This window comes from Orcinus orca, chromosome X, assembly GCF_937001465.1.
Source record: "Orcinus orca chromosome X, mOrcOrc1.1, whole genome shotgun sequence".
Taxonomy (NCBI): domain Eukaryota; kingdom Metazoa; phylum Chordata; class Mammalia; order Artiodactyla; family Delphinidae; genus Orcinus; species Orcinus orca.
In genome coordinates, this window is record NC_064580.1 from 128619186 (window position 1) to 128646082 (window position 26897).

Sequence of the window (26897 nt, forward strand, 5' to 3'; positions counted from 1 at the left end):
TAAATTTTAAAATCTGCTGTCTATATCCATAAATCTATGTATCTATCCAGTGATATATCTACATCTTGGCATGGATGTCCATGGAGTGATCTGAAGAGTAAATGAGCTGCATAATGATGTGCATAGTGTGTTCTAATGTTTATAGGAAAATAAAATAAACACCCCATACAGGGCATTATAGTGGAATTTCTCTCCCTCCCCTGCCGACCCCCACCTTCCTCTCCCTCTCCCTCTTTCTCCTTTCCTCCCTCTTTCTCTCTCTCTTTCTTTGTATATGACAAATATACTTCAGTGAAACCCATGAGGTAGATACTGGGGGTTAAAATGGGATGTAAAGAGAAAATTATGTAGTGGGAGATTATTAAATGTTGCATTATATGCAACATTTAAGGGTATAAGGTATCTTTCTATTTCTTATGACTGCACATGGCTTGACAATGATCTTAATTTTTAAATAAAATTAAAGCAAGTTTGTGGCATCATTTAAATGCTACTAAACTCTCAACAAAATAACAATCATAATATTAAAAAGAAATGTAATATTGATGTACACAAGAACATTGACCCTCTATGCTGAGTAACAGAAGCTGGATAAAAATGAGTACATACTGATTGCATTTATGTAAAATGCTAGAACATGTAATCTATGGAGACAGCAAGCAAATCAGTGGTTATCTGAGGATGGGGGTGCAGAGAGGGACAAGAGGAAGCAATTGTCAGGGGGTAAGGGGAGACTTATGGGGGTGATGGGTATTTTCACACTTATAATTGTGATAATGGTTTAACAAGTATACACATATGACCAAACTCATTCAGCAGTCACTTTAAGCATGTGCAATTTATTATATGTCAATTATACTTCAATAAAACCACTTAAAAGGATCGTCTCTTCAGAGAAAAAACAACAACAACTTTGGAAGGAATAGAGATAAAAGATGTTTGGAGGGGAGATGATGTTGTTTTAGAATTCTTTGTAGACAGTTGCCTGTACTGAGAGCAGACAGCTCTTACTTCCCTGCCCTTGGGAAGCCACTGCTCCACCTTAAGTTTCTTTAGAAAGTGGGCTGATCAGTGTTGAGTTTGTGGCTTCCATCCACCATTATTTGAGTCCTCAGGGTGCTTTCAATAACTTTTAGTAGGGTGAGATTTTTGGCCCTCTGGAGGACCTTTAGTCGCTGGCATCGTAGGGTGAGATGTAGCAAACACTTCTATGACGTAGGTGGCCTGGAAGTGATTTGTCTATTTCTTGGGATGATACTGCCACCTACACACCTCAAACCACATAGGTTCTAGCAATGTACACTTTGTCGTGCCCCTCGTCCAGCCCCCTACCCCAAAGACAGAAACGCCAAGCCCCTTTCCACCTTGCCTGTGGGTTCAAGTGTTAAGTAGGAAATTTATCTTCAGCACTCAGTCCTGACCCATTCCTTATCCCCACTGTCTGGTTAACTGTGATTCTGCCAGTGTCCCCCGCAACCTTGCAGCACTCAATGTCCCTCCCTCCTCACACACCTGCCTCTTCCCTTCCTTCCATGCTCCCACCATGAGAGAACTCGCAGAAACACACAGAAATTTTCACAAGTTGATTTTTATTTAATTAGCATCCGTGTACCCTGATGCTATAAAATTCCGTGTCTACACAGTTGGCCATTTCTCAGACCTCAGACTTGGCAGATATTTCTGAGGTCTCTGGCCTCCCCCTGAGCTTTACTGGCTCACCAGCTCTTCGCTTGGAGGGGTGTTGCCGCACGGCACTTGGTTCTGCGCGGCCTCTTGGTTCTGCTCGGCCTCTTGGTTCTGCTCTGCATTATTCTGATGTTGATTTAGTGTCTCATCCAGCCTGTGAGAACAGCTGGAGAGTGTTTGTCTTGTAGCTTTCTTCTGCTGTCTGGTAGGGTTGACAGCTTTCTTAGAGGCTTTTTTATTCAGACTCCTTTGACGGGGTTTGCTCACGGTCCTGGCTGTCTTCAGCACCTGGAAGGACAACAGAGTGAGGTCAAAAGGACATTGGATTAGGGAGAAGAAGATGGGCTATTGATGGAAAGGGAGACTTCATGAGAAGGGGTCAGGGCTGAGGAGGGGGTTTGTGCCAGGCAGGGAGAGGGTAGGATTCTTGGGGGAGAGGGAATCCATGAAGAAAACAGCTTGGGTAGGGTCATCTTACGTGGCCACCACGTCTAGGTCTGAGGTTATAGGGAGCCTCATCCACCCTCCTCCGTCTGGCTCTCGAGGGTTTTCGATCCATGTCTGTATCAGGCTCTCGTAGTCTTTGGCACGCCTCAGCTGTATTGAAGCCTACCAGTGGTCTACTCCGGGCCTACTGACCACGCTATATATACAGCTCCCCAGGACGATGAAGGGTCCGTACACTCAGCCAATGGTGGCTAAGGAGGGACTTAGCCATCACAAAGCAGCCCTTGTGACACGTCTGTTGATGTAGCTCAGACATTTCAAAGAACCATTCCTGACACCTGGGGCGGGGTGGGGGGGGGGATGATGATGAGGCGGGGTGGGGGGGGGATGATGATGAGGCCAGGATGGCTCGGTTAGAGAGAAGAGTCTTCCCAAGCCGAACTGCCACCCTCCTCATATCCCTATGTTCGGTTGTGGTGGTGCACATGGTAGAGAACAAACCTTTCCTCCAAGCTATTCTCCAAGGCCACCCCTACTCAGTGGTTTATTCTGAGATCTCCCACCCTTAGTTATCAGCTAGTGTTTTGGATATCTTACTTAAAATCCCTCCAAAAGTTGTATGGCTGAATTTAAATATTGGTGGAGATATGAATCATCTTACAAACTAACAAAAAGACAGCTCCCATGAATAAACATCTCCCTACCTAGAGCATCTGGCATTAAAGCCTGCTGATTTTGATTAAATTATCTTCTGCCCGCTCTGCAACTTAAAGGCAGGGATTAGAATTAACTGCCCACTCATGAAGGTTGCTTTTATTTTTTCTTTTATTCTATTCTTGGACTCTGGCCATATTGTCATCATTGAGTTTGACAAGGTTCTTTCTCCTACAGTTTTTCTATTTTTCTTTCATCCTAGAGTCCAACACTCATTTCCTTCCCACAATTAGGCACCTACTCGGATGTGTTTGAATCATGCCCTCGTATATGTTTGTACTCTTGCGAAACATATAGCCTTATGAAATGTGTGTGTGTGTGAATATGGTGCATTGTGCCATAGACCTCGTTCTGTTTCTTACCTTATGCTTTTAAGTTCAACTTATGTAGCTATATGTATCTCTAGCTAATTGTTTCTAATGCTGCATCATATTCCATTAGAACGAATATCCCAATTATAACTTGTCCATTCCTTCCTCTTTTGAGGGACATCTATGTTGGCTCTCCACTCCACTGCCAGAAACATTGCTATGAGGAGCATTCTCATTCATGTCTCCCTATGGACTTCTGCATATATTTTTCTGTAATATACGCTCAGGAATAGAATTTCTAGGTCATAGATATCCTTAGTCCGTTTGAGCTGCTAGAACAGAATACCATAGACTGGTGGCTTAAGCAACAAACATTTACTTCTCACAGTTCTGGTGGCTGAAAGGCCAAGATTAGGATGCCAGCATGGTTGGGTTCTGGTGAGGGCCCTCTTCCTGCTTATGTCCTCACATGGCCTAGCTCAGTGTGTACACACAAAGAGAGAGACAGCTATCTCCTGTGTCTTCCTCTTTTTCTAAGGGCATTAATCCCATCATAAGGCTCCCATCCTCATGACCTAATCCAACTTTAGTTTTCTCCCAAAAGCCCCACCTCCAAATACCATCACATCTAGAGGGCTAGGGTTTCAGCATATGGATTTTGGAGGGACACAGACATTGTCTATAAGCAATATTTTTTTCTAAATACTGCCAGGTTGCTCTCCAGAGTGACAGTACCAGTCTGTTTTCCCAATAGAATTCTATTATTACTTGTTTCCCTGCATACTCATCAATACACAGTGTGGAAGCAGCTTCTGATATGACTCCCAATAATCCCAGCCTCCTGATGTTCACATGCTTGTGTAATCCACTCTCCTTGAGTGTGGGCTGTACCTAGTGTCCTGCTTCTAATGAGTTGAATCAATAGAAGCCAGCAAAAGTCATAGGATGTGATCAACATGATTAAGTTTCCTCTTGCTAGAACTTTGTTGCTGACGGTCTCTCTTGCCCCCTTGTTTTCTCATTCTGATGAAAGCATATTGTGTGGTGCTCAGTGAAGAGACTCGCATATCAAGGAACAGCTCCTGAGGACCTGAGCTTTTTAGTGCAACGACCCACAAGGAGCTGCGTGCTACCAACACCCAATTAGGGAAGCAGATCCTTCCCAACTGAGACTTGAGATGAGGTAGCCTTAGAAGATATGCAGAGCCAGAGGACTAGCTAAGCTGCACCCATATTCTTGATCCATAGAAACTCTGAGGTAATAGATTCTGTTGTTTCAAGCCACTAAGTTTTGGGGTAAGTTTTTACACAGCAAGTGATAACAAAGACACTTAGTATTACCCGACTTTTAATTTTAAAAAACTCTGATTGGTAAATAGTGTAATCTCCTTTCACTTCTGTGATTACTAGTGATTCAGCTATTTAGATTTTCTATTCTTTAAATTGTTTCTTGGTTAATAATGTTTCTCATTCTATTGGATTTCTTCTCTTTTTCATGTTGGTTTTACCATTCCTTTGTATTTTATGGATACTAATTCTTTGTTAGTGAACTTTGATATGCTTTGGGTAATGTTCAATACTTGTGTTATCCTCCACATAGAGTTCCTGCACCATGTGGTATGTGGTGATATCTTTATCATATACCTTTTATTTTGAAGGGGTATTATTTCATTGATCATGGCCTCTAGTACTAGGTTGAATGTAGAGACAATATCAGACATGGATATCCTGAAATTTATGTGCCTAATGTGTTATAGTAATTAGGAGAAGGTTTTCTGGGTTTTATTTTGTTTTATTTGCTACAGAGACTACATCATGTTAAAGAAGTTTCCTGCTATTCTTAGGTTTTGGAAAGCACTGTGTAAAAAATCATGTGTCTTTACCAAATGCTTTTGATCTCCCCATTGAGATGATTATTTAAATTAAATGTTTTCCTTATCTTCTTAGGGTGGGGGATCACACAGACGTATTTTCCTATCTTAAATCAGTCTTCTCTTCCTAAGACAAATCTTACTTGATTATGATGCATTATCCTATGATCATATATTATTTTACAGTTTTGTATCTATGTTCATAAGGGAGATAGCCTTTAAATTTCATTGTATGATCCGTTCTATCTCAGCTATGAAACCAAGGTTTATACGAGCCTTATAAGACGGGTTGGTAAGGTTTCTCTCATTTTTCATATTCTGAAACAGCTTGTGTGAGAGGTGGAATTATCTGGTCCTTGAACATTTTGTACAATATATCTCTAAAGCTATGTAGATCTAGGGCTTTCCTGTATGTGGAGCAGTGGACAAGGGTGAGTCTGATGACTGTTTTATTTCTGTAATAGTTACAGGCATTTGGATTTGTGAGATGGGCTAATTAATAGTACCCATTTCTTCCCCTTCCGAGTTTGGAACCTATTGGTAGATACGTATGCATCAGAGAGACGTAGATAAAGCTGACTGCAAGTTGTGACTTTAGATCTCTAGCCAAGCAGACTTGCTAATAATTCACCCCTGAATTTGCTCCACTCCTTACTACGTGGCAGATCAGAATTCATCATTCAGCTGGTAGGTTGATCCTGTGAAAAGTGAGTGGATCAGAAGGGCTGGGTGAAGCATGCCCCACTGCTGCTTACAATTTTACCAAAGAAATCCCTGTCTCTTCCTGGCGAGAAGTGAGTGAGGCTAAATGTGTTTAAAAGTTAGACCAGAGAGAATTCCCTGGTGGTCCAGTGGTTAGGACTCCATGCTTCCACTGCAGGGGGCACGGGTTCAGTCCCTGGTTGGGGAACTAAGATCCTACATGCCACACAGCGCTGCCAAAAGTAAAGTAAAATAAAATAAAAAGTTATACTAGAACAAGTAAGAAGTCTCCCAAACAATTGGCCTTTTCAGGTTTTTCTCTGCAAAATTTAGCCATTTATATTATTTCCCCCAGCAGTATTCTCATTCTTCTTGGGCTTCAAGCTTATTGGCATACACTAATTCATAATATTATTTCGTTACTTTTTAAATTGCTATAGTATTTTTACTTTTCTCATTCATATTTTGCTTTAGTCTTGGCTCTTTTTTTTCCCTGATGTCTCCCATGGTTTATCTTGTAAATCTTTTAAAGTAATCATTTCTTGATTTTATAATTATTCGTTATTTTTGGTCTGTATTTCCTCATTTGTTTATTTATATCTATTTCCTCCTTTATGGTTTCTTTCACATTTAGTCTGTTGCCCTTCATTCTAGCTTGTTAAATTGAACACAAAGCTTATTTGTCTTCAATATACTTTTTTGAATTCTGATAAACGTATTCAGAGCAGCAATTTTCTCACAGAGTTCTGTGTTAGCTACAAGTCACAAATCTTCTCCTGCTAATTCATGTTAGGAGTATCTCATTTTTATTATTTCTCCTTTCATCCAAGGATTATTAGGTAGTATGATTTTAGTTTCTAAGCATGTTAGGTGTTTAAGCTATCCTTTAAAAGACCTAATTTTATTATAGTCAAACAACACAGTCTGTAGGATATTAACTCGTTAAAGTTTTCTGAGACTTTCTTTGTAAACTTGTACATGGTAAACTTTTGAGACTGTTCCTTGAGTGCTTGAAAATAATGTGTATCCTCTACTTGTGGAGGGTAAGTTTTCTCTATACCAGTTTGTGCTTATTAATTCTATTATTCAGATCCTCTATCTTTGCTTTTTCTCTCCTTCTCCTTTGGTTTCTTGTTGCCTGGCATAATGATTTCCATCTCTTCCCCTTCACCCACCATAATTCTGATGAGGACCACACTTGGTCAGCAGTCAGTACCTCCTCCGCTGACTAATCTAGTTGGACAGTTGCCTGAGCCTAAAAACTTTTCCAGGTGTCCATCTGATGGCCCTAGGCTGAAGCTTCACTGCGAAGTCCCGGAACATCTGCAAGAATTAGAAAAATGTATAGGTCTCTGGACCCCTAGTGAGTGGAGGGGAAATCCCCCTACATTTGTGCTTGTGGGGAGTAGAACTGAAACATTTGAGACTTCCCCCAGCTCGGAAATTTTTAATCACAGTTGATTCTGATCTTTCACACCTTTACTTTTACTATTATAATGTGAGATTTTAGTGAACAGAAAGTGGGAGGCTTTGCTCTCTATTCAGGCAGTGGACATGTAACAACGGCTCAGTAAATGCTTGGATGAGTGAGTGAATGATCACATGAATAAACAAATAGGCACCCGTGAGAATACTGCTACTGGGAAGCACTAAATGTCAACTTTCACATCATCATCTATGATTATTGTGTTGAATAATCCTCATCTTGTTTAAATAAGCATTTCATTAAGACTAATACATATTTATACATGCCAGTAAGCCATTGGTGTTTCTTTCCTCTGATGTCCTTATTCATGTCCCTTTCCTTGGGCCTCTTTGTCCTCAATTTCTCTATCTGTATAAAGTAATTACTCTTTAATTGTGTGAAAGTCATACTGTATTATGTAAAATTACCTTTTGTTTGTCAAATGGATCTGTCTAAAATGGTACCCAGATTCCCATTTGTCTTTTGAGAAATGTGTTCATCATCTTTCTGGCATATAGACATCCTTAATTCTTTTCTAGTAAGCTATATTTTTTTCTTCATGGCTTATAGTTGATATGGTTTTTTAAACATATTATTGTTTGGAGCAAGTATTAGAGATTTGAAGGCACTGAGGCTTATTGTTCTCTCTTGTAAAATCTTTAGCAAGCTCTTCTGGTATTAGTGATATCTTTTTTTTTTTTTTAATATTTCTTTTTTTTTTAACATCTTTATTGGGGTATAATTGCTTTACAATGGTGTGTTAGTTTCTGCTTTATAACAAAGTGAATCAGTCATACTTAAACATATGTTCCCATATGTCTTCCCTCTTGCGTCTCCCTCCCTCCCACCCTCCCTATCCCACCCCTCCAGGCGGTCACAAAGCACCGAGCCAATATCCCTGTGCCATGCGGCTGCTTCCCACTAGCTATCTACCTTACTACGTTTGTTAGTGTGTATATGTCCATGACTCTCTCTCGCCCTGTCACAGCTCACCCTTCCCCCTCCCCATAACCTCAAGTCCGTTCTCTAGGAGGTCTGCGTCTTTATTCCTGCCTTACCCCTAGGTTCTTCATGACATTTTTTTTTCTTAAATTCCATATATATGTGTTAGCATACGGTATTTGTCTTTTTCTTTCTGACTTACTTCACTCTGTATGACAGACTCTAGGTCTATCCACCTCATTACAAATAGCTCAATTTCGTTTCTTTTTATGGCTGAGTAATATTCCATTGTATATATGTGCCACATCTTCTTTATCCATTCATCCGATGATGAGCACTTAGGTTGTTTCCATCTCCGGGCTATTGTAAATAGAGCTGCAATGAACATTTTGGTACATGACTCTTTGAATTTTGGTTTTCTCAGGGTATATGCCCAGTAGTGGGATTGCTGGGTCGTATGGTAGTTCTATTTGTAGTTTTTTAAGGAACCTCCATACTGTTCTCCATAGTGGCTGAACCAATTCACATTCCCACCAGCAGTGCAAGAGTGTTCCCTTTTCTCCACACCCTCTCTGGCATTTATTGTTTCTAGATTTTTTGATGATGGCCATTCTGACTGGTGTGAGATGATATCTCATTGTAGTTTTGATTTGCATTTCTCTAATGATGAATGATGTTGAGCATTCTTTCATGTGTTTGTTGGCAGTCTGTATATCTTCTTTGGAGAAATGTCTATTTAGGCCTTCTGCCCATTTTTGGATTGGGTTGTTTTTTTTTTTTGTTATTGAGCTGCATGAGCTGCTTGTAAATTTTGGAGATTAATCCTTTGTCGGTTGCTTCATTTGCAAATAGTTTCTCCCATTCTGAGGGTTGTCTTTTGGTCTTGTTTATGGTTTCCTTTGCTGTGCAAAAGCTTTGAAGTTTCATTAGGTCCCATTTGTTTATTTTTGTTTTTATTTCCATTACTCTAGGAGGTGGGTCAGAAAGGATCTTGCTGTGATTTATGTCATAGAGTGTTCTGCCTATGTTTTCCTCTAAGAGTTTGATAGTTTCTGGCCTTACATTTAGGTCTTTAATCCATTTTGAGCTTATTTTTGTGTATGGTGTTAGGGAGTGATCTAATCTTATACTTTTACATGTACCTGTCCAGTTTTCCCAGCACCACTTATTGAAGAGGCTGTCCTTTCTCCACTGTACATTCCTGCCGCCTTTATCAAAGATAAGGTGTCCATATGTGCGTGGGTTTATCTCTGGGCTTTCTATCCTGTTCCATTGATCTATCTTTCTGTTTTTGTGCCAGTACCATACCGTCTTGATAACTGTAGCTTTGTAGTATAGTCTGAAGTCAGGAAGCCTGATTCCTCCAGTTCCTTCTTTCGTTCTCAAGATTGCTTTGGCTATTCGGGGTCTTTTGTGTTTCCATACAAATTGCAAAATTTTTTGTTCTAGTCCTGTGAAAAATGCCAGTGGTAGTTTGATAGGGATTGCATTGAATCTATAGATTGCTTTGGGTAGTAGAGTCATTTTCACAATGTTGATTCTTCCAATCCAAGAACATGGTATATCTCTCCATCTATTTGTATCATCTTTAATTTCTTTCATCAGTGTCTTATAAGTTTCTGCATACAGGTCTTTTGTCTCCTTAGGTAGGTTTATTCCTAGATATTTTATTCTTTTTGTTGCAGTGGTAAATGGGAGTGTTTTCTTGATTTCACTTTCAGATTTTTCATCATTAGTATATAGGAATGCCAGAGATTTCTGTGCATTAATTTTGTATCCTGCCACTTTACCAAATTCATTGATTAGCTCTAGTAGTTTTCTGGTAGCATCTTTAGGATTCTCTATGTATAGGATCATGTCATCTGCAAACAGTGACAGCTTTACTTCTTCTTTTCCGATTTGGATTCCTTTTATTTCCTTTTCTTCTCTGATTGCTGTGGCTAAAACTTCCAAAACTATGTTGAATAAGAGTGGTGAGAGTGGGCAACCTTGTCTTGTTCCTGATCTTAGTGGAAATGCTTTCAGTTTTTCACCATTGAGGATGATGTTTGCTGTGGGCTTGTCATATATGGCCTTTATTATGTTGAGGAAAGTTCCCTCTATGCCTACTTTCTGTAGGGTTTTTATCATAAATGGGTGTTGAATTTTGTCAAAAGCTTTCTCTGCATCTATTGAGATGATCATATGGTTTTTCTCCTTCAATTTGTTAATATGGTTTATCACATTGATAGATTTGCGTATATTGAAGAATTCTTGCATTCCTGGGATAAACCCCACTTGATCATGGTGTATGATCCTTTTAATGTGCTGTTGGATTCTGTTTGCTAGTATTTTGTTGAGGATTTTTGCATGTATGTTCATCAGTGATATTGGCCTGTAGTTTTCTTTCTTTGTGACATCCTTGTCTGGTTTTGGTATCAAGGTGATGGTGGCCTCGTAGAAGGAGTTTGGGAGTGTTCCTCCCTCTGCTATAGTTTGGAAGGGTTTGAGAAGGATAGGTGTTAGCTCTTCTCTAAATGTTTGATAGAATTCGCCTGTGAAGCCCCCTGGTCCTGGGCTTTTGTTTGTTGGAAGATTTTTAATCACAGTTTCAATTTCAGTGCTTGTGATTGGTCTGTTCATATTTTCTATTTCTTCCTGATTCAGTCTTGGCAGGTTGTGCATCTCTAAGAATTTGTCCATTTCTTCCAGATTGTCCATTTTATTGGCATAGAGTTGCTTGTAGTAATCTCTCATGATCTCTTTTATTTCTGCAGTGTCAGTTGTTACCTCTCCTTTTTCATTTCTAATTCTATTGATTTGAGTCTTCTCCCTTTTTTTCTTGATGAGTCTGGCTAGTGGTTTATCTATTTTGTTTATCTTCTCAAAGAACCAGCCTTTAGTTTTATTGATCTTTGCTATTGTTTCCTTCATTTCTTTTTCATTTATTTCTGATCTGATTTTTATGATTTCTTTCCTTCTGCTAGCTTTGGGGTTTTTTTGTTGTTCTTTCTCTAATTGCTTGAGGTGCAAGGTTAGGTTGTTTATTCGAGATGTTTCCTGCTTCTTAAGGTGGGCTTGTATTGCTATAAACTTCCCCCTTAGAACTGCTTTTGCTGCATCCCACAGGTTTTGGGTCGTTGTGTCTCCATTGTCATTTGTTTCTAGGTATTTTTTGATTTCCTCTTTGATTTCTTCAGTGATCACTTCATTATTAAGTAGTGTATTGTTTAGCCTCCATGTGTTTGTATTTTTTACAGATCTTTTCCTGTAATTGATATCTAGTCTCATGGCGTTGTGGTCAGAAAAGATACTTGATACAATTTCAATTTTCTTAAATTTACCAAGACTTGATTTGTGACCCAAGATATGATCTATCCTGGAGAATGTTCCATGAGCACTTGAGAAAAATGTGTATTCTGTTGTTTTTGGATGGAGTGTCCTATAAATATCAATTAAGTCCATCTTGTTTAATGTATCATTTAAAGCTGTGTTTCCTTATTTATTTTCATTTTGGATGATCTGTCCATGGGTGAAAGTGGGGTGTTTAAGTCCCCTACTATGAATGTGTTACTGTCCATTTCCCCTTTTATGGCTGTTAGTATTTGCCTTATGTATTGAGGTGCTCCTATGTTGGGTGCATAAATATTTACAATTGTTATATCTTCTTCTTGGATCGATCCCTTGATCATTATGTAGTGTCCTTCTTTGTCTCTTTTAATAGTCCTTATTTTAAAGTCTATTTTGTCTGATATGAGAATTGCTACTCCAGCTTTCTTTTGGTTTCCATTTGCATGGAATATCTTTTTCCATCCCCTTACTTTCAATCTGTATGTGTCTCTAGGTCTGAAGTGGGTCTCTTGTAGACAGCATATATAAGGGTCTTGTTTTTGTATCCATTCAGCTAATCTGTGTCTTTCGGTGGGAGCATTTAGTCCATTTACATTTAAGGTAATTGTCGATATGTATGTTCCTATTCCCATTTTCTAAATTGTTTTGGGTTCGTTATTATAGGTCTTTTCCTTCTCTTGTGTTTCTTGCCTAGAGAAGATCGTTTAGCATTTGTTGTAAAGCTGGTTTGGTGGTGCTGAACTCTCTCAGCTTTTGCTTGTCTGTAAAGGTTTTAATTTCTCCATCAAATCTGAATGAGATCCTTGCTGGGTAGAGTAGTCTTGGCTGCAGGTTTTTCTCCTTCATCACTTTCAGTATGTCCTGCCACTCCCTTCTGGCTTGTAGGGTTTCTGCTGAGAGATCAGCTGTTAACCTTATGGGGATTCCCTTATGTGTTATTTGTTGTTTTTCCCTTGCTGCTTTTAATATGCTTTCTTTGTATTTAATTTTTGACAGTTTGATTAATATGTGTCTTGGCGTATTTCTCCTTGGATTTATCCTGTATGGGACTCTCTGTGCTTCCTGGACTTGATTAACTATTTCCTTTCCCATATTAGGGAAGTTTTCAACTATAATCTCTTCAAATATTTTCTCAGTCCCTTTCTTTTTCTCTTCTTCTTCTGGAACCCCTATAATTCGAATGTTGGTGCGTTTAATGTTGTCCCAGAGGTCTCTGAGACTGTCCTCAGTTCTTTTCATTCTTTTTTCTTTATTCTGCTCTGCAGTAGTTATTTCCACTATTTTATCTTCCAGGTCACTTATCCGTTCTTCTGCCTCAGTTATTCTGCTATTGATCCCATCTAGAGTACTTTTAATTTCATTTATTGTGTTGTTCATCGTTGCTTGTTTCATCTTTACTTCTTCTAGGTCCTTGTTAACTGTTTCTTGCATTTTGTCCATTCTATTTCCAAGATTTCGGATCATCCTTACTATCATTATTCTGAATTCTTTTTCAGGTAGACTGGCTATTTCCTCTTCATTTGTTAGGTCTGGTGCATTTTTATCTTGCTCCTTCATCTGCTGTGTGTTTTTCTGTCTTCTCATTTTGCTTATCTTACTGTGTTTGGGGTCTCCTTTTTGCAGACTGCAGGTTCGTAGTTCCCGCTGTTTTTGATGTCTGTCTCCAGTGGCTAAGGTTGGTTCAGTGGGTTGTGTAGGCTTCCTGGTGGAGGGGACTAGTGCCTGTGTTGTGGTGGATGAGGCTGGATCTTGTCTCTCTAGTGGGAAGGTTCACGTCTGGTGGTGTGTTTTGGGGTGTCTGTGGCCTTATTATGATTTTAGGCAGCCTCTCTGCTAATGGGTGGGGTTGTGTTCCTGTTTTGCTAGTTGTTTGGCATAGGTTGTCCAGCACTGTGGCTTGCTGGTCGTTGAGTGAAGCTGGGTGCTGGTGTTAAGATGGAGGTCTCTGGGAGATTTTCGCCGTTTGATATTATGTGGAGCTGGGAGGTCTCTTGTGGACCAGTGTCCTGAAGTTGGCTCTCCTACCTCAGAGGCAGAGCCCTGACTCCTGGCTGGAGCACCAAGAGCCTTTCATCCACACGGCTCAGAATAAAAGGGAGAAAAAGTAGAGGGAATTAGTAGAAGTATGAGGAAAGAAAGAAGGAAAGGAGGGAAGGAAGGAAGGAAGAAAGAAAGAAAGAAGCAAAGAAGGAAAGAAAGGAGGGAGGGAGGGAGGGAGGAAGGAAGGAAGGAGGGAAAGAAGGAAAAACAGAAAGAAAGAAGATACAGTAAAAATAAAATAAAGTATAATAAAGTTATTGAATTAAAAAATTCTTATTTAGAAAAAAAAAAGGGACGGATAGAACCTTAGGACAGATGTTGGAAGCAAAGCTATACAGACAAAATCTTACACAGAAGCATACACATACACCCTCACTAAAAGAGGTAAAGGGGGAAGAATCATAAATCTTGCTGTCAGAGACCACCTCCTCAATTTGGGATGATTCGTTGTCTAAAGGAGGGAAGGAAGGAAGGAAGGAAAGAAAGAAAGAAAGAAAGAACGAAGGTAAAGTATAATAACGTTATTAAAATTAAAATTGATTATTAAGAAAAAAATTTTTTAAAAAAACCATGGACGGATAGAACCCTAGGACAAATGGTGGAAGCAAGACTATACAGACAAGATCTCACACAGAAGCATACACATACACACTCACAAAAAGAGGAAAAGGGGAAAAAAATCATAGATCTTGCCCTCGAAGCCCACCTCCTCAATTTGGGATGATTGGTTGTCTATTCAGGTATTCCACAGATGCAGGGTATATCAAGTTGATTGTGGAGCTTTAATCCGCTGCTTCTGAGGCTGCTGGGAGAGATTTCCCTTTCTCTTCTTTGTTCTCACAGCTCCCAGGGGCTCAGCTTTGGATTTGGCCCTGCCTCTGCGTGTAGGTCGCTGGAGGGTGTCTGTTTTGTGCTCAGACAGGACGGGGTTAAAGGAGCCGCTGATTCGGGGGCGCACTCAGGCCGGCGGGGAGGGAGGGGCACGGAGTGCGGGGCGGGCCTGCGATGGCAAAGTCCGGCGTGACTTTGCACCAGCCTGAGGCCCGCCGTGCGTTCTCCCGGGGAAGTTGTCCCTGGATCCCGGGAACCTGGCAGTGGCGGGCTGCACAGGCTCCGCGGAAGAGGGGTGTGGAGAGTGGCCTGTGCTCGCACACAGGCCCCTTGGTGTCGGCAGCAGCAGCCTTAGCGTCTCCCGCCCGTCTCTGGGGTTCGCGCTTTTAGCCGCGGCTCGCGCCCGTCTCTGGGGTTCGCGCTTTTAGCCGCGGCTCGCGCCCGTCTCTGGAGCTCCTTTAAGCAGTGCTCTTAAACCCCTCTCCTCACGCACCAGGAAACAGAGGGAAGAAAAAGTCAACAGAGGGAAGAAAAAGTCTCTTGCCGCTTCGGCAGGTGCAGACTTTTCCCCGGACTCCCTCCCGGCTAGCCGTGGTGCACTAACCCCTTCAGGCTATGTTCAAGCCGCCAACCCCAGTCCTCTCCCTGCGCTCCGTCCGAAACCGAAACCCGAGCCTCAGAGCCTCAGCTCCCAGCCCCGCCCGCCCCGGCGGGTGAGCAGACAAGCCTCTCGGGCTGGTGAGTGCCGGTCGGCACCGATCCTCTGTGCGGGAATCTCCCCGCTTTGCCCTCCGCACCCCTGTGGCTGTGCTCTCCTCCGCGGCTTCGAAGCTCCCCCCTCCGCCTCCCGCAGTCTCCGCCCGCGAAGGGGCTTCCTAGTGTGTGGAAACTTTTCCTCCTTCACAGCTCCCTCCCACTGGTGCAGGTGCCGTCCCTATTCTTTTGTCTCTGTTTTTTCTTTTTTTCTTTTGCCCTACCCAGGTACGTGGGGAGTTTCTTGCCTTTTGGGAGGTCTGAGGTCTTCTGCCAGCCTTCAGTAGGTGTTCTGTAGGAGTTGTTCCACGTGTAGATGTATTTCTGGTGTATCTGTGGGGAGGAAGGTGATCTCCGCGTCTTACTCTTCTGCCATCTTCAAGGTCCCCCGAGGCTGTCTTTTCTCCACTGTATATTCTTGCCTCCTTTATCAAAGATAAGGTGACCATATGTGTGTGGGTTTATCTCTGGGCTTTCTATCCTGTTCCATTGGTCTATATTTCTGTTTTTGTGCCAGTGCCATGCTGTCTTGACTGTTGTAGCTTTGTAGTATAGTCTGAAGTCAGGGAGCCTGATTCCTCCAGCTTCGTTTTTCTTTCTCAAGATTGCTTTGGCTATTCAGGGTCTTTTGTGTTTCCATACAAATTGTAAAATTTTTTGTTCTAGTTCTGTGAAAAGCGCCAGTGGTAGTTTGATAGGGATTGCATTGAATCTGTAGATTGCTTTGGGTAGTAGAGTCATTTTCACAATGTTTATTCTTCCAATCCAAGAACATGGTATATCTCTCCATCTCTTTGTATCATCTTTAATTAATTTCATCAGTGTATTATAGTTTTCTGCATACAGGGCTTTTGTCTCCTTAGGTAGGTTTATTCCCAGATATTTTATGCTTTTTGTTGCAATGGTAAATGGGAGTGTTTTCTTAATTTCACTTTCAGATTTTTCATCATTAGTGTATAGGAATGCTAGAGATTTCTGTGCATTAATTTTGTATCCTGCTACTTTACTAAATTCATTGATTAGGTCTAGTAGTTTTCTGGTAGCATCTTTAGGATTCTCTGTGTATAGTATCATGTCATCTGCAAACAGTGACAGCTTTTCTTCTTCTTTTCCAATTTGGATTCCTTTTATTTCTTTTTCTTCTCTGATTGCTGTGGCTAAAACTTCCAAAACTATGTTGAATAATAGTGGTGAGAGTGGGCAACCTTGTCTTGTTCCTGATCTTAGTGGAGATGGTTTCAGTTTTTCACCACTGAGGATGATGTTGGCTGTGGGCTTGTCATATATGGCCTTTATTATGTTGAGGTAAGTTCCCTCTGTGTCTACTTTCTGGAGGGTTTTTATTATAAATGGGTGTTGAATTTTGTCGAAAGCTTTCTCTGCATCTATTGAGCTGATCATATGGTTTTTCTCCTTCAATTTGTTAATATGGTGTATCACATTGATTGATTTGCGTATATTGAAGAATCCTTGCATTCCTGGGATAAACCCCACTTGATCATGGTGTATGATCCTTTTAATGTGCTGTTCGATTCTGTTTGCTAGTATTTTGTTGAGGATTTTTGCATCTATGTTCATCAGTGATATTGGCCTGTAGTTTTCTTTCTTTGTGGCTTCTTCGTCTGGTTTTGGTATCAGGGTGATGGTGGCCTTGTAGAATGAGTTTGGGAGTGTTCCTCCCTCTGCTATATTTTGGAAGAGTTTGAGAAGGATAGGTGTTAGCTCTTCTCTAAATGTTTGATAGAATTCGCCTGGGAAGCCCCCTGGTCCTGGGCTTCTGTTTGTTGGAAGATTTTTAATCACAGTTTCAATTTCAGTGCTTCTGATTAGTCTGTTAATATTTTGTTTCTTCCTCGTTCAGTCTCAGAAAGTTGTGCATTTCTAAGAATTTGTCCATTTCTTCCAGGTTGTCCATTTTATTGGCATACAGTTGCTTGTAGTAATCTCTAGCCAGACCCTGTTTATTTATGGACATATAAGTTACTATTTCCATTCTTTCGCTGTTAGAAATAATATCACAACAGTAACTTCCTCACTTCCCCAATTGCTCTTGGTTTAATTTGTTTGTGGTCATATTTATTTTCAAATTTGATGTAAGGTTAGAGAAGAATGAGATTTTTGTGTTTAGCTAACGACGTAGGTTTAGAAAGGTCAGGGGGTAGTGCTCAGATCAGTCCCAGGAAGAAACTGCACCGTCAGAGCCACCTCGTTGGCATTGCTCCTGAAAACTTCCACTTGATCTTTCGGCTGGCAGCTTGCATGGCAGGGTGCTTTCTGAAACCGATCTTGAGAAACAGCATTATAATTTCTGTAAGGAAGTCACTGAGGGCCATACATGACACAGAGTCCTTGCTTTGAGTTCAGAGGAGAAACCTCTGTCGCATTTCTATTTGATGGATGGTGTGAATTCCGTAATTGACTCTTTTAGCAACTTAAAGCCCACAACTGGTTGATTCTATAGCACACCTTTAGCAAGTAAGTGCACAGGACTTGATGGCATGTCTTTTATGTACTAAGCTTATTCTTGGTTCCATCTGATGAGGTTTTTCCCCAACACGTCCCCTTTGTTCCAATTTTCTCACTTAATCTTTTATTATCTTGTTGGAGGTGCTTTGCGAATTGCCTCGGTATCCACTGGTGATTGGTTACAGGACACCCCCTTCCCCCCAGCAAATACCAAAATCTGGGGCGCTTAATTCTCCTTATATAAAATGGCGTTAGTATTTGTATAGAGCCTACGCACATCCTCCTGTGTACTTTACATTATCTCTAGATTATTTATAATACTTAATACAATGTCAATGCTATGTAGGTAGTTGTTGGCACTCTGCTAATTCAAGTTTTGTGTTTTGGAACTTTCTGGAACTTTTCCCCCAGTGTTTTTGATCCATGCTTAGTTGAATCTGTGGATGTGCAGCCTGCAGATAGGGAGGGCCGACTATGTTTCATGAGAAATGAATAAAAATATTTTATTTATCTCTTCATAGCGTGGTGTCTACTTCATAGGTACTCAATACATGTTGAATAAACGAGTTTTGCTAATTGTTTAACAGGATATGAGGAACTTGCGACTTGCTTATAAACAGGAAGAACAGAGTAAACTAGGGATATTTGATAACCTCAACAAACATGCATTTCCTCTTTCCAGTGGGCAGGTACGTACACCAAAATAAATCTTTTTATGTGTGGGTCTAAATGCCTTCACAGAGGTGTAAAAATTTCATGTTTAACTGTTCTTTCTTCCAGAGGTTTCCTTTATCTGTTTTCTCTCTGTTGGTAACTAATATTAGAATATTTTAAATTTGTCAGTTCTGTGTAGGATGAAGAAAACTGCCAGCTTGTTGCTTCAAAATTTACAGATTAAAGTAGGAATCTTAATACATTCAGCTCATAACTGAATGAAAAGCTTTAATAGCAGGCATATGACATAGCAAAGAAATGCTGACATATGTATTTTGTGGTTTTGTATCCAGACACTCTTTGCATTCAACTATAAAGAAAAATTTCCAGTGAATGGATGGAAAATTTATGATCCAGTATCTGAATATAAAAGACAGGTAAAGTGTGTTGCTTATCAATCGGGAAATAATAGGTTGAGCATGTTTTTCCTAAAAGGGTAGAAATGTAGTGGAGAAGAAACCTTTTGAAACAAGTTGTCCATGGGTGTAACTCACTTGGCTTGTGGGTTCTTCAGCTCTGGATGTCCGTTCTCCCCATACCAAACCTTTGGTTATGGCACTGTTTGTTCTTCCTTTTTCCAGAGTGCAAGTGGAGTACAGGGACGGGGGTTGACAAACCAAACCAGCCAGATGGTTTTTATTACATATTCTGGTAGCAAATTAATGAGTAAGGATCAAAACCAGTGGTTTAAGTTAGATTTTAAGTATATGGCATGGCTACATCAGTCTGATGAGGTGTTCCTATACCTAGAAGCTCTTTAGTGCATTGTTAGTTTGAAGATATTCCAACAAGACGTTATTTTCATGACATTTACTCTTTGCCTGCACCTTATATTTGGTATGGTGATTTTATATTCCTTATTTTAGACATTTTTAAGAACTTTCTGCTTCTCTAAATGACTTCCATGGGTATTTTTAAGAACAGCACTATGCTCATTTGTTATAGAAAACATGACAAGAAATGCATACGACTGGGATTCAAGTATACAATTTTCATGTTTTAGTATGTTTGGAAATTATGCTTCATTAGGTTTTTTTTTTAATGAATTAGGTAGGAAATGGGTTATATCAAATAAATGTATATTTAAACTTTTAAGTAGCAATGAACAATGAATTACAAATGGATTTTAGTAGAAAATAAGAAATGGGGACTTCCCTAGCGGTCAAGTGGTTAAGACTCCACGCTTCCACTGCAGAGGGCTCGGGTTTGATCCCTGGTCGGGGAACTAAGATCCCACATGCCATGGCCAAAAAAATTAATAAATAAATTTTTGAAAAAAAAGAAAAGAAAAGAAGAAATGGATGTGGTTCATGCTTAGTACTTTTTGAAAGTGTAAAAGTGTGCTCCTCTCCACCCCCTGACTTTCCTCTGACACCCTGCAGGGCTTGCCAAATGAGAGTTGGAAAATATCCAAAGTAAACAGTAATTATGAGCTCTGTGACACCTACCCCGCCATCATTGTCGTGCCAACTAGTGTAAAAGATGACGACCTTTCAAAAGTGGCAGCGTTTCGAGCAAAAGGCAGAATCCCAGTAAGTAATAAGCATTGTCATTTAGATATAAACGTGTACTGTATTCGATCTAATATGGAAAAAAGCAAGACAGAAAAAAATTAGTGAATCATCCTTGAGAAAATGCATTCTTTCTTAGATACTGAGTGCAAGGCTCTACCTATACTGGAAGGGGCACCATTGCAAAAGTAGACAGCAGCCAGCAGGGGGTGAAGTTTTTTAAACAACTTTGTTGATATATAAAAAACCTCCATGTGTTTAATGGATACAATCTGATGAGTTTGGATATATGTGTACACCCAGGATTCTATCACCACAGTGAAGCAGGGAGCGAATGATTTTGAGACCCGAGTTTGTGCTCTGGTATAACCCTGAGTCACTTGGCTGCTGGAGGAAAATGGGAGGTTTGGGGGCTTAGCTTTAGATTTCATTAAGAGACTGTATATTTACTTTGTCCTCATATGGCCACATATGCCACTGTTGAGATCCAAAGGTGTTTTTAAATTAGGAAACAAAATAAAACTAGTCAATCAAATAGAAATGGGGCTTGATGTCAGTCAGAGTTTGACTTAGTCTCTGGTTTTCTTAGAATCATAGAATTTTAAAGGTAGACGGGGATTCTTAGAGCTCATTTAGTCAGACTTCTTTCAGCCTGACCCAAACATTGAGTCCCAGGGCCACTATCACGCTGTCCTCAGGCTGACTCCTCCCCTTTGAGGAAAATATGCCGAAGCAGCTGTGCTTGAGAAGAGAACTTGTTTTCACTACCTGGTCATAGAGCACGTATTATTTTAGGACCGTACTAATATTTATGGCTTTCAAACACTAGGTGTTGTCATGGATTCATCCAGAAAGTCAGGCAACGATTACCCGTTGCAGCCAGCCACTTGTGGGTCCCAATGATAAACGCTGCAAGGAAGATGAGAAGTACTTGCAAACGATAATGGATGCTAATGCGCAGGCTCACAAACTCATCATCTTTGATGCCCGGCAAAACAAGGTCGCCAGCACCAACAAGGTACATTATTGATACTGCTGCAGAATTTTTTCTCCTGTACTGTTTGTAAGTCATCATGCCATTCAAATAGCCCAGGGAAGGTGGACTCTTGCGGTGTAGCCCACAGCTGGGCCTCCTGGGTCCCTAGCCCTTGGGAATCCTGTCGTCTCATTGCCCCTCCACAATCCTGTCTGCTGAACTAATTAAGTAAAGACCCAGAAAGAGAATGATCGCCTAGAGAATCTAGTAAGTATTTTAATGAAAGGATCATGAGGCCCTTGGAAGTCCCTTTAACCTGTGAACTATGGTGATTGCTTGATTAATTCATATCTGCCTGAAGTTCTGTTAGATTGGAGTCAGCTATGTGAAACAAGGCAGATACACAAAGTTGCCATCCGCACCCAGCTCCCATCTGATCCCCACCAGCTGAAGAGGCCCAGGCTGTGCTGTCAAGCCTCCAGTACCCGCTTTCCAATGGGAAGGGCTCTGAACGGCGTCATTTCTGTTTCCTGCAAATGACTTGCTGAGAGTGTGGTCCTGCAGGCAGGCCTCTGGCAGTCAGAGTCCTGACCCCTCCACAAGGAGTCTCAGGTATGAGGATGGTGGCCACAGCCCTTACCATCTCATGCCTACCTGTAAGGTGATGCTCGGGTAATCAACATGCAGTGAGCATGTACTAGGGACAAGGTGCTGGGGGAAACACCAGGACAGACGAGGCTACATGTAGGAGGTGCCAGCTCGGTGTTCCGGGGGAGCTCGTGCCGCTGGGCGAGGCTTCACAGAGGAGATGGCGTTTGAGCTGGCCCTGGGTGATCAGCGGGATGAGACGGGCAGGGCACTCTAGACAGCACGAGGCCCCTTCAGCGGTGCGCCAGAGCGTGCCATTCATGAGAATGGCAAGAAGGGGGATGTCTGAGGGTTCCCCCGCCGTGTCCCCCTAAGCAGTGCTTGGGGGTCTTTGTTTCTCTTGGCAGCTTGTGCCCCTTCTTTGCTCACTGATGAGTCCATCGTTGACCACAGTCTCCAAAGAGCCAACGTCTTGCGCCCCCCATCTCACTCTCGGGAGGATTCCTTCCCTCTTACTTCAAAGAGCAAACAAGCCGTCAGGTGCGCCCATGGCCCTTGAGGCACGTGCCTGCCAAGCGGCCCCCACCGTGAGGCGGGGTGGCGGGGGGCGTGCAGCGTGCTCCGCGGGAGCGTGGAGGCAGCGTGGTTGTTTGCACCTGACCGTGGGCAGTTACTGCATCTCTCTAGACCACGATCCCCTCATCTGAACTGGGAGCGGCAGCACACCTCCTTCCTGGGGTGGATGTGAAGGTTGCATGGGTGCCTGTCCCAGAGAAAGCTTTCGGGTCAAGTTTGCCATCTCTGCTACTGACCCGGAGTGGATGGCCCCATTCTCTTGACTCTCATGACATCTCTGCCCTGGACCACCCCCTCTCTGTACCCTGGCCGGCTCAGCCTCCTTCACTGCTTCCTCTCCCTCTTCCCAACTGGCAGATGGCAGCACGCCTGGAACCCAGTCTGGGGTCCTCTTTTCTCCTTTGCCCAGTCTCGCTGGGCCATCTCCTCCAGTGCCCTGATTCTCAACACTCCCTATGTGTTCAGTTTGCCACCCAAGTTTCTATCATGCTCTGATCCCTCCTGAGGTCCAGATGGGATTTCCATCCCGTCGTCTGGTTGGCATCCCCTCTTGGCTGTCTCCCAGGTAACAAAACCTCAGTGTATCCAGACCAGCCTAAGAGACAGGGTAGTGAGAACCCTCAGCTTTGTGTTCAGTTACATGTGGGGTTTCCTCCCTGCTCTGCCACTTAGTGCTCGATAGAACCCTGAGCAAGTTACTTAACCTCTCCAGAAGCCTCTTCTGTAACAGGGGAGCTGTCTCCCCTACAGTCTCTCATGTAGAGGGCTGCGTAAGGATTGAAATTGGGTGAGGAGAATGCACAGTGCCGGGTGTATCAGTATAGGATGCTGAGAGGCTAGCCCCACCCTGCCCCGGGGTCTGGCCTGGCACTGAGTGGTGGTGTCAGCTACTGAGTCGGGGAAGCTGGGAGAGGACCAGGGTGGGGAGAAAGATGGGCAGCGCGTGAGTTTCCTGAGGTGCTGAACCAATGACCACAAACTTGGCGGCTTAAAACAGCACACATTTATTCTCGCACAGTTCCGGCATCTGGCAGCACTGTGCTCCTTCTGAAGGCTTCCGGGGAGATCCATTCCCTGCGTTTTTGGGCTTCTGGTGGCTCCTCTGTGCACATGGCTACCGCCCTCCAGTCCCTGCCCCTGTCTTCCCACAGCCTCCCCCTCATTGTGTCTCTGGGTCTTCTCCCCGACTGGAACAAAGAGCTGCTGGCTGGTGGGCGGGGTCGTCTCTCAATGGAGGACCCGATGGTGAGTGGCATTGTATGTTAATTCAAAAGTCCAGACTCCATTATGGAGGGTTTCAAGTCAACTTTCTTCTTGAGAAAGTGAAGATGCAGGCAAGGAATTTCATTTTAACCTGTTGCAGTTGAGGAGCCTGTGTGGGGACAGTAAAGCTCTGGAGCTCAGAAAAAGGTCAGGTTGGAGGTCGAGTGGAGGTTGCAGCCTTGGAGGGGAGGGGATGAAGTTACCTAAGGAGCCTAGGCCACGTGGGCGGGGCCAGGCACCAGACCGCCTGAAATGCTGTCTGTGGAGGGTAAGAGAGGAACTCAGTGAAGGAAAGGGTGCTCCAGGTGGTCGGGAGGAGACCGCAGAGAAGAAGGGAGAGGTCCCAGATGCCAGGAGAGGAGGAGTGTCCAGGAGAGAACTAGGGGGAGGGGTGTCTCAGCTTGGACAGCTGTAACTAAATATCATAGGCTGGGTAGCATATAAACAGCAGTATTTATTTCTCAAAGCTCTGGAAGCTGGAAGTCTCAGATCAAGGCACCAGCAGATCCAGCGCGTGGCGAGAGCCCACCTCCTGGCTGTGTCCTCACACTGCCAGAGCAGAAAGGGGCAAGCTCTGTGCCGTCTCTTCTGGGAGGGGCACTAATCCCATCGTGAGGCCGCCTCCTTCATCACCTAAGCTTTCCCAGAGGCCGCACATTCTAACACCATCCCATCGGGAATTCAGGTTTCAACATGGGAATTTCGGGGGATTCAAACGCTCAGTCTGCAACGTCTTGGGGGAGGTGTGTGGACTTCGGAGTCTGAGGGCATGGGAAACCTGTCCTGCCACTTGCTGCCTTTGGCCTTTGGGAGTTGCCAGCCCTCTCTGAGGCTTTGCTTTTCTCACCTGGGAATCCTCCCTGCTGCCTAGGATCGGCATCCTGGCGGGCCTTCACCAGGTGCTGAGCAGCTGGCTTGAAATCACGAACCCGAGTCCATCCTTCAGCTGCCTCCGTCCCAAGCGGTGTTAGGCTTTCTTCTCCCTGAGGGTTGAGGATGGCCCTGCCGCCACTGCTGCTATGAGCTGATCCTTGGGGACTTGGGGGCCAGTGGGAAACAGTGTCCAAACATCGCTGGCTTCCTTCTGGAACCCTGCTTTGCCCCCATAGAGAGAGGCCTGGCCAGCAGGTTCGAGTCTTTCAGAACTTTCTGAGCCCCCTGCCCCTGTTCCTGCTGGGGTATAGGTGGGGCCCCTTCTCCCCCTCCTTCCCCCTCCTCTGTCTCCAGCCCTCCGGGCGCCTGCTCTCTGTCCTAGCACGGAGTAGGCACTCATGCCCTTTTTCTCCCATGAGCCCATTTTCTGATTGTCATTTGTCTTGTTTGGAGCTTTAGTAATCAGTTTCCAGGCAACAAACTGGCTTTAACTACATTCTCCTGGTTAACACCAGCCCTGAGCACGCACACCCTCCGTGCTGAAGTGCTTTCTGGGTGTGGGGCCTCTGCCCCAGCCTCAGGTCTCCCTCAGGGGTCCCTGCCCAGCTCGGGGCTTTTCGAGGTAGGTGCTGGGAGAGGTTATAATACATCAGTGCCCGAGTATGGGGGGCGTGCACCGAGCCTTGCACGGATTAGCGTTCATTAACATCGTTTATTTAGTTAGTATTTAATCCCCACAGTGAGCCCCTGGAGTCTTTCCGGTGAGAAAGCTGGGCGCAGAGAGATGGTGAGGACCCATAGCTACTTGAGTGGCAGACCTGGGATGACGAACCCACGCTCCGTGCCACCAAAGCCTGTGCCTTTAACCCCTCGGCCAGCAGTGTCTTCAGTGGGCACCGAGGATATCATTTATGAAAACGTCATCCTGCCACACAGGCAGGACCAAGCTCTAGGCTACTTTGGCCACAGTTTGTGTTCAGAGTGTTCTGTTGAGTGAGAGCGCCTCACGTCATCCTGTACCGGCCAGAGGACAGGCGCATCCAGACCCGATGACGACGTTCTCTTCTTTCCCCGCCAGTCGTGTTTGCGGCTCCTGAGCTCGAGCAGGTCCTTGGCCCCTGCTCCGCCCCCGGTGGCTGGGCTCCGGTCCCCCGGCATGGCTGTGGCACGGGCTCGGGGCACACTCCCCCACCCCCCCTCCCTGCCCACCCACCCCAGGCCCACACCCGGGCCGCCGAGCAGGACCCCAGGCTCCGGCCCTGGGCCCCAGGCTCCTGCCAGGCTCCCTGCCTCTCCTGGGCCCTCCAGGGGCTGGGTCAGCCCTTTACAACTCTTTCTCTCCTGGATGGCCCTGCCCCACGCCCTTCGTCCTCGACCCTTCTGCACAGAACACACCCAGCCTCAGACGGGAACTGCCCCCCACCCCGTCCCTACCTCCACAGCCCGGAAACTAGGGTGGCCTCCCCGCTGCGTCCTCCCCCGACCCCCTGCCAGCTCAGCCCACCCTGCTCTTGTGCCCACTCCTTCCCGTGAAGTCTGTCCCAGCTGTGCAGATAAGCCCTCCCCGGAGTCCCCGTCCCCGTCCCCTCGCAGCTGGCTCCGCCGTTCCCCTACCCCCGTGCCCGTCTTGGCCTGGACTCTTCATGGTAAGGCCACCGAGTACCTGCTTGTCACGACCTCGCGAGCTTTTGACACAGTGAGTACCGTCTCCTTTTTGAAAGACTCTCTTCCCTTTTCTCTTTATCCTCCAGTCTTTGGCCGCTCTCCTCAGTCTCTTTTGCTCTGCATTCCCTAAATGTCGGCTTTCCGCAGGCTCTGGACCTGACTGCTCTCCTCACCACACACGCCGTCCCTGAGCCCTGGACGCCATCCCCAGAGCCACCGCCCTGCCCCTCTTCCGTGCTCCAGAGCTCTGCGTCCTGCTCCCGAGACAGTTCCACCACTCAAAGCCCAGGGCTCTGTTCCTCCTCCAGAAACCAGTCCACAGTTTACAGTTCAGTGCCTTCTAGTCTATTCACAGCGTTGTGAGACAGTCACCACTATCTCATTCCAGAACGCTTCCATAGCCCCAGATGGAAACCCTGTGCCCACTGGCAGTCGCCGCCCATCCTCCACTCTCCCCAACCCCTGTCCCCAACACCTGTCAACCACTAATTTACTTTCCATGTAGATTTCCTTCTTCTGGACACTTCATATAAATAGAGTCATACACTGTGTGGTTTTATGTGCCTGGCTGCTTTCGCTTGGCGTGATGTTTCTACGGTTCCTCCATACTGTAGCATGTATCAGTACTCCATGCCTTTGTGTGGCCGAAAAATAGTCCATTGTATGGATACAGCACAGTTTATCCGCTCATTCATTGATGGACATTTGCGTTGCTTCCACCTGATCCCTGTTGTGGATATTCCTGCTATGATTTTTTGTGTACAAGTTTTCATGTGAATACCTGATTTTGGTTGTGCAGGAGTTGGAATTTCTGGACCAGATGGTAGTTCCATGTTTAACTTTTTGAGGAACCATCAGACTGTTTTCCACAGAGACTGTACAGTTTAAATTTCTACCAGCAATGTATTAGGGTTTCAATTTCTCTATATTCTCATAACAGATGTGTCTTGGATGTTGACTTCTGCAAAATATAAGCTAATTGTAGACCAGATTTTGTTATGAGATTACCAAGGGGTGAGCCGTATCCCCCTTTTTTGTTACATTTGCATTTTATTTTACTTAAATTACTTAAATAAATCTCACTGTTTGGGATTTACAAATTGTTTTATATAGAAGTTTTGTGGTAGTACAACTTTATTTTTTAAAATATTTATTTATTTATTTATATTTTTG

At 43.7% G+C, this 26897-nt stretch overlaps 1 protein-coding gene across 8 annotated transcripts in view; it reads left to right on the forward strand.

Moving 5' to 3' along the window:
* MTMR1 (myotubularin related protein 1) overlaps window positions 1-26897 on the forward strand; it is a 95756-nt gene that overhangs the window by 40257 nt on the left and 28602 nt on the right. For 7 of the 8 annotated variants that reach the window (XM_049705023.1, XM_049705017.1, XM_049705019.1 and 4 more), the window contains 4 exons: window positions 18146-18247; window positions 18566-18649; window positions 19655-19804; window positions 20613-20801. In XM_049705023.1, the coding sequence (XP_049560980.1) occupies window positions 18146-18247; window positions 18566-18649; window positions 19655-19804; window positions 20613-20801 (525 nt within the window). The remainder of the gene's footprint in view (window positions 1-18145; window positions 18248-18565; window positions 18650-19654; window positions 19805-20612; window positions 20802-26897) is intronic. The other variant, XM_049705021.1, reaches the window with a different exon arrangement.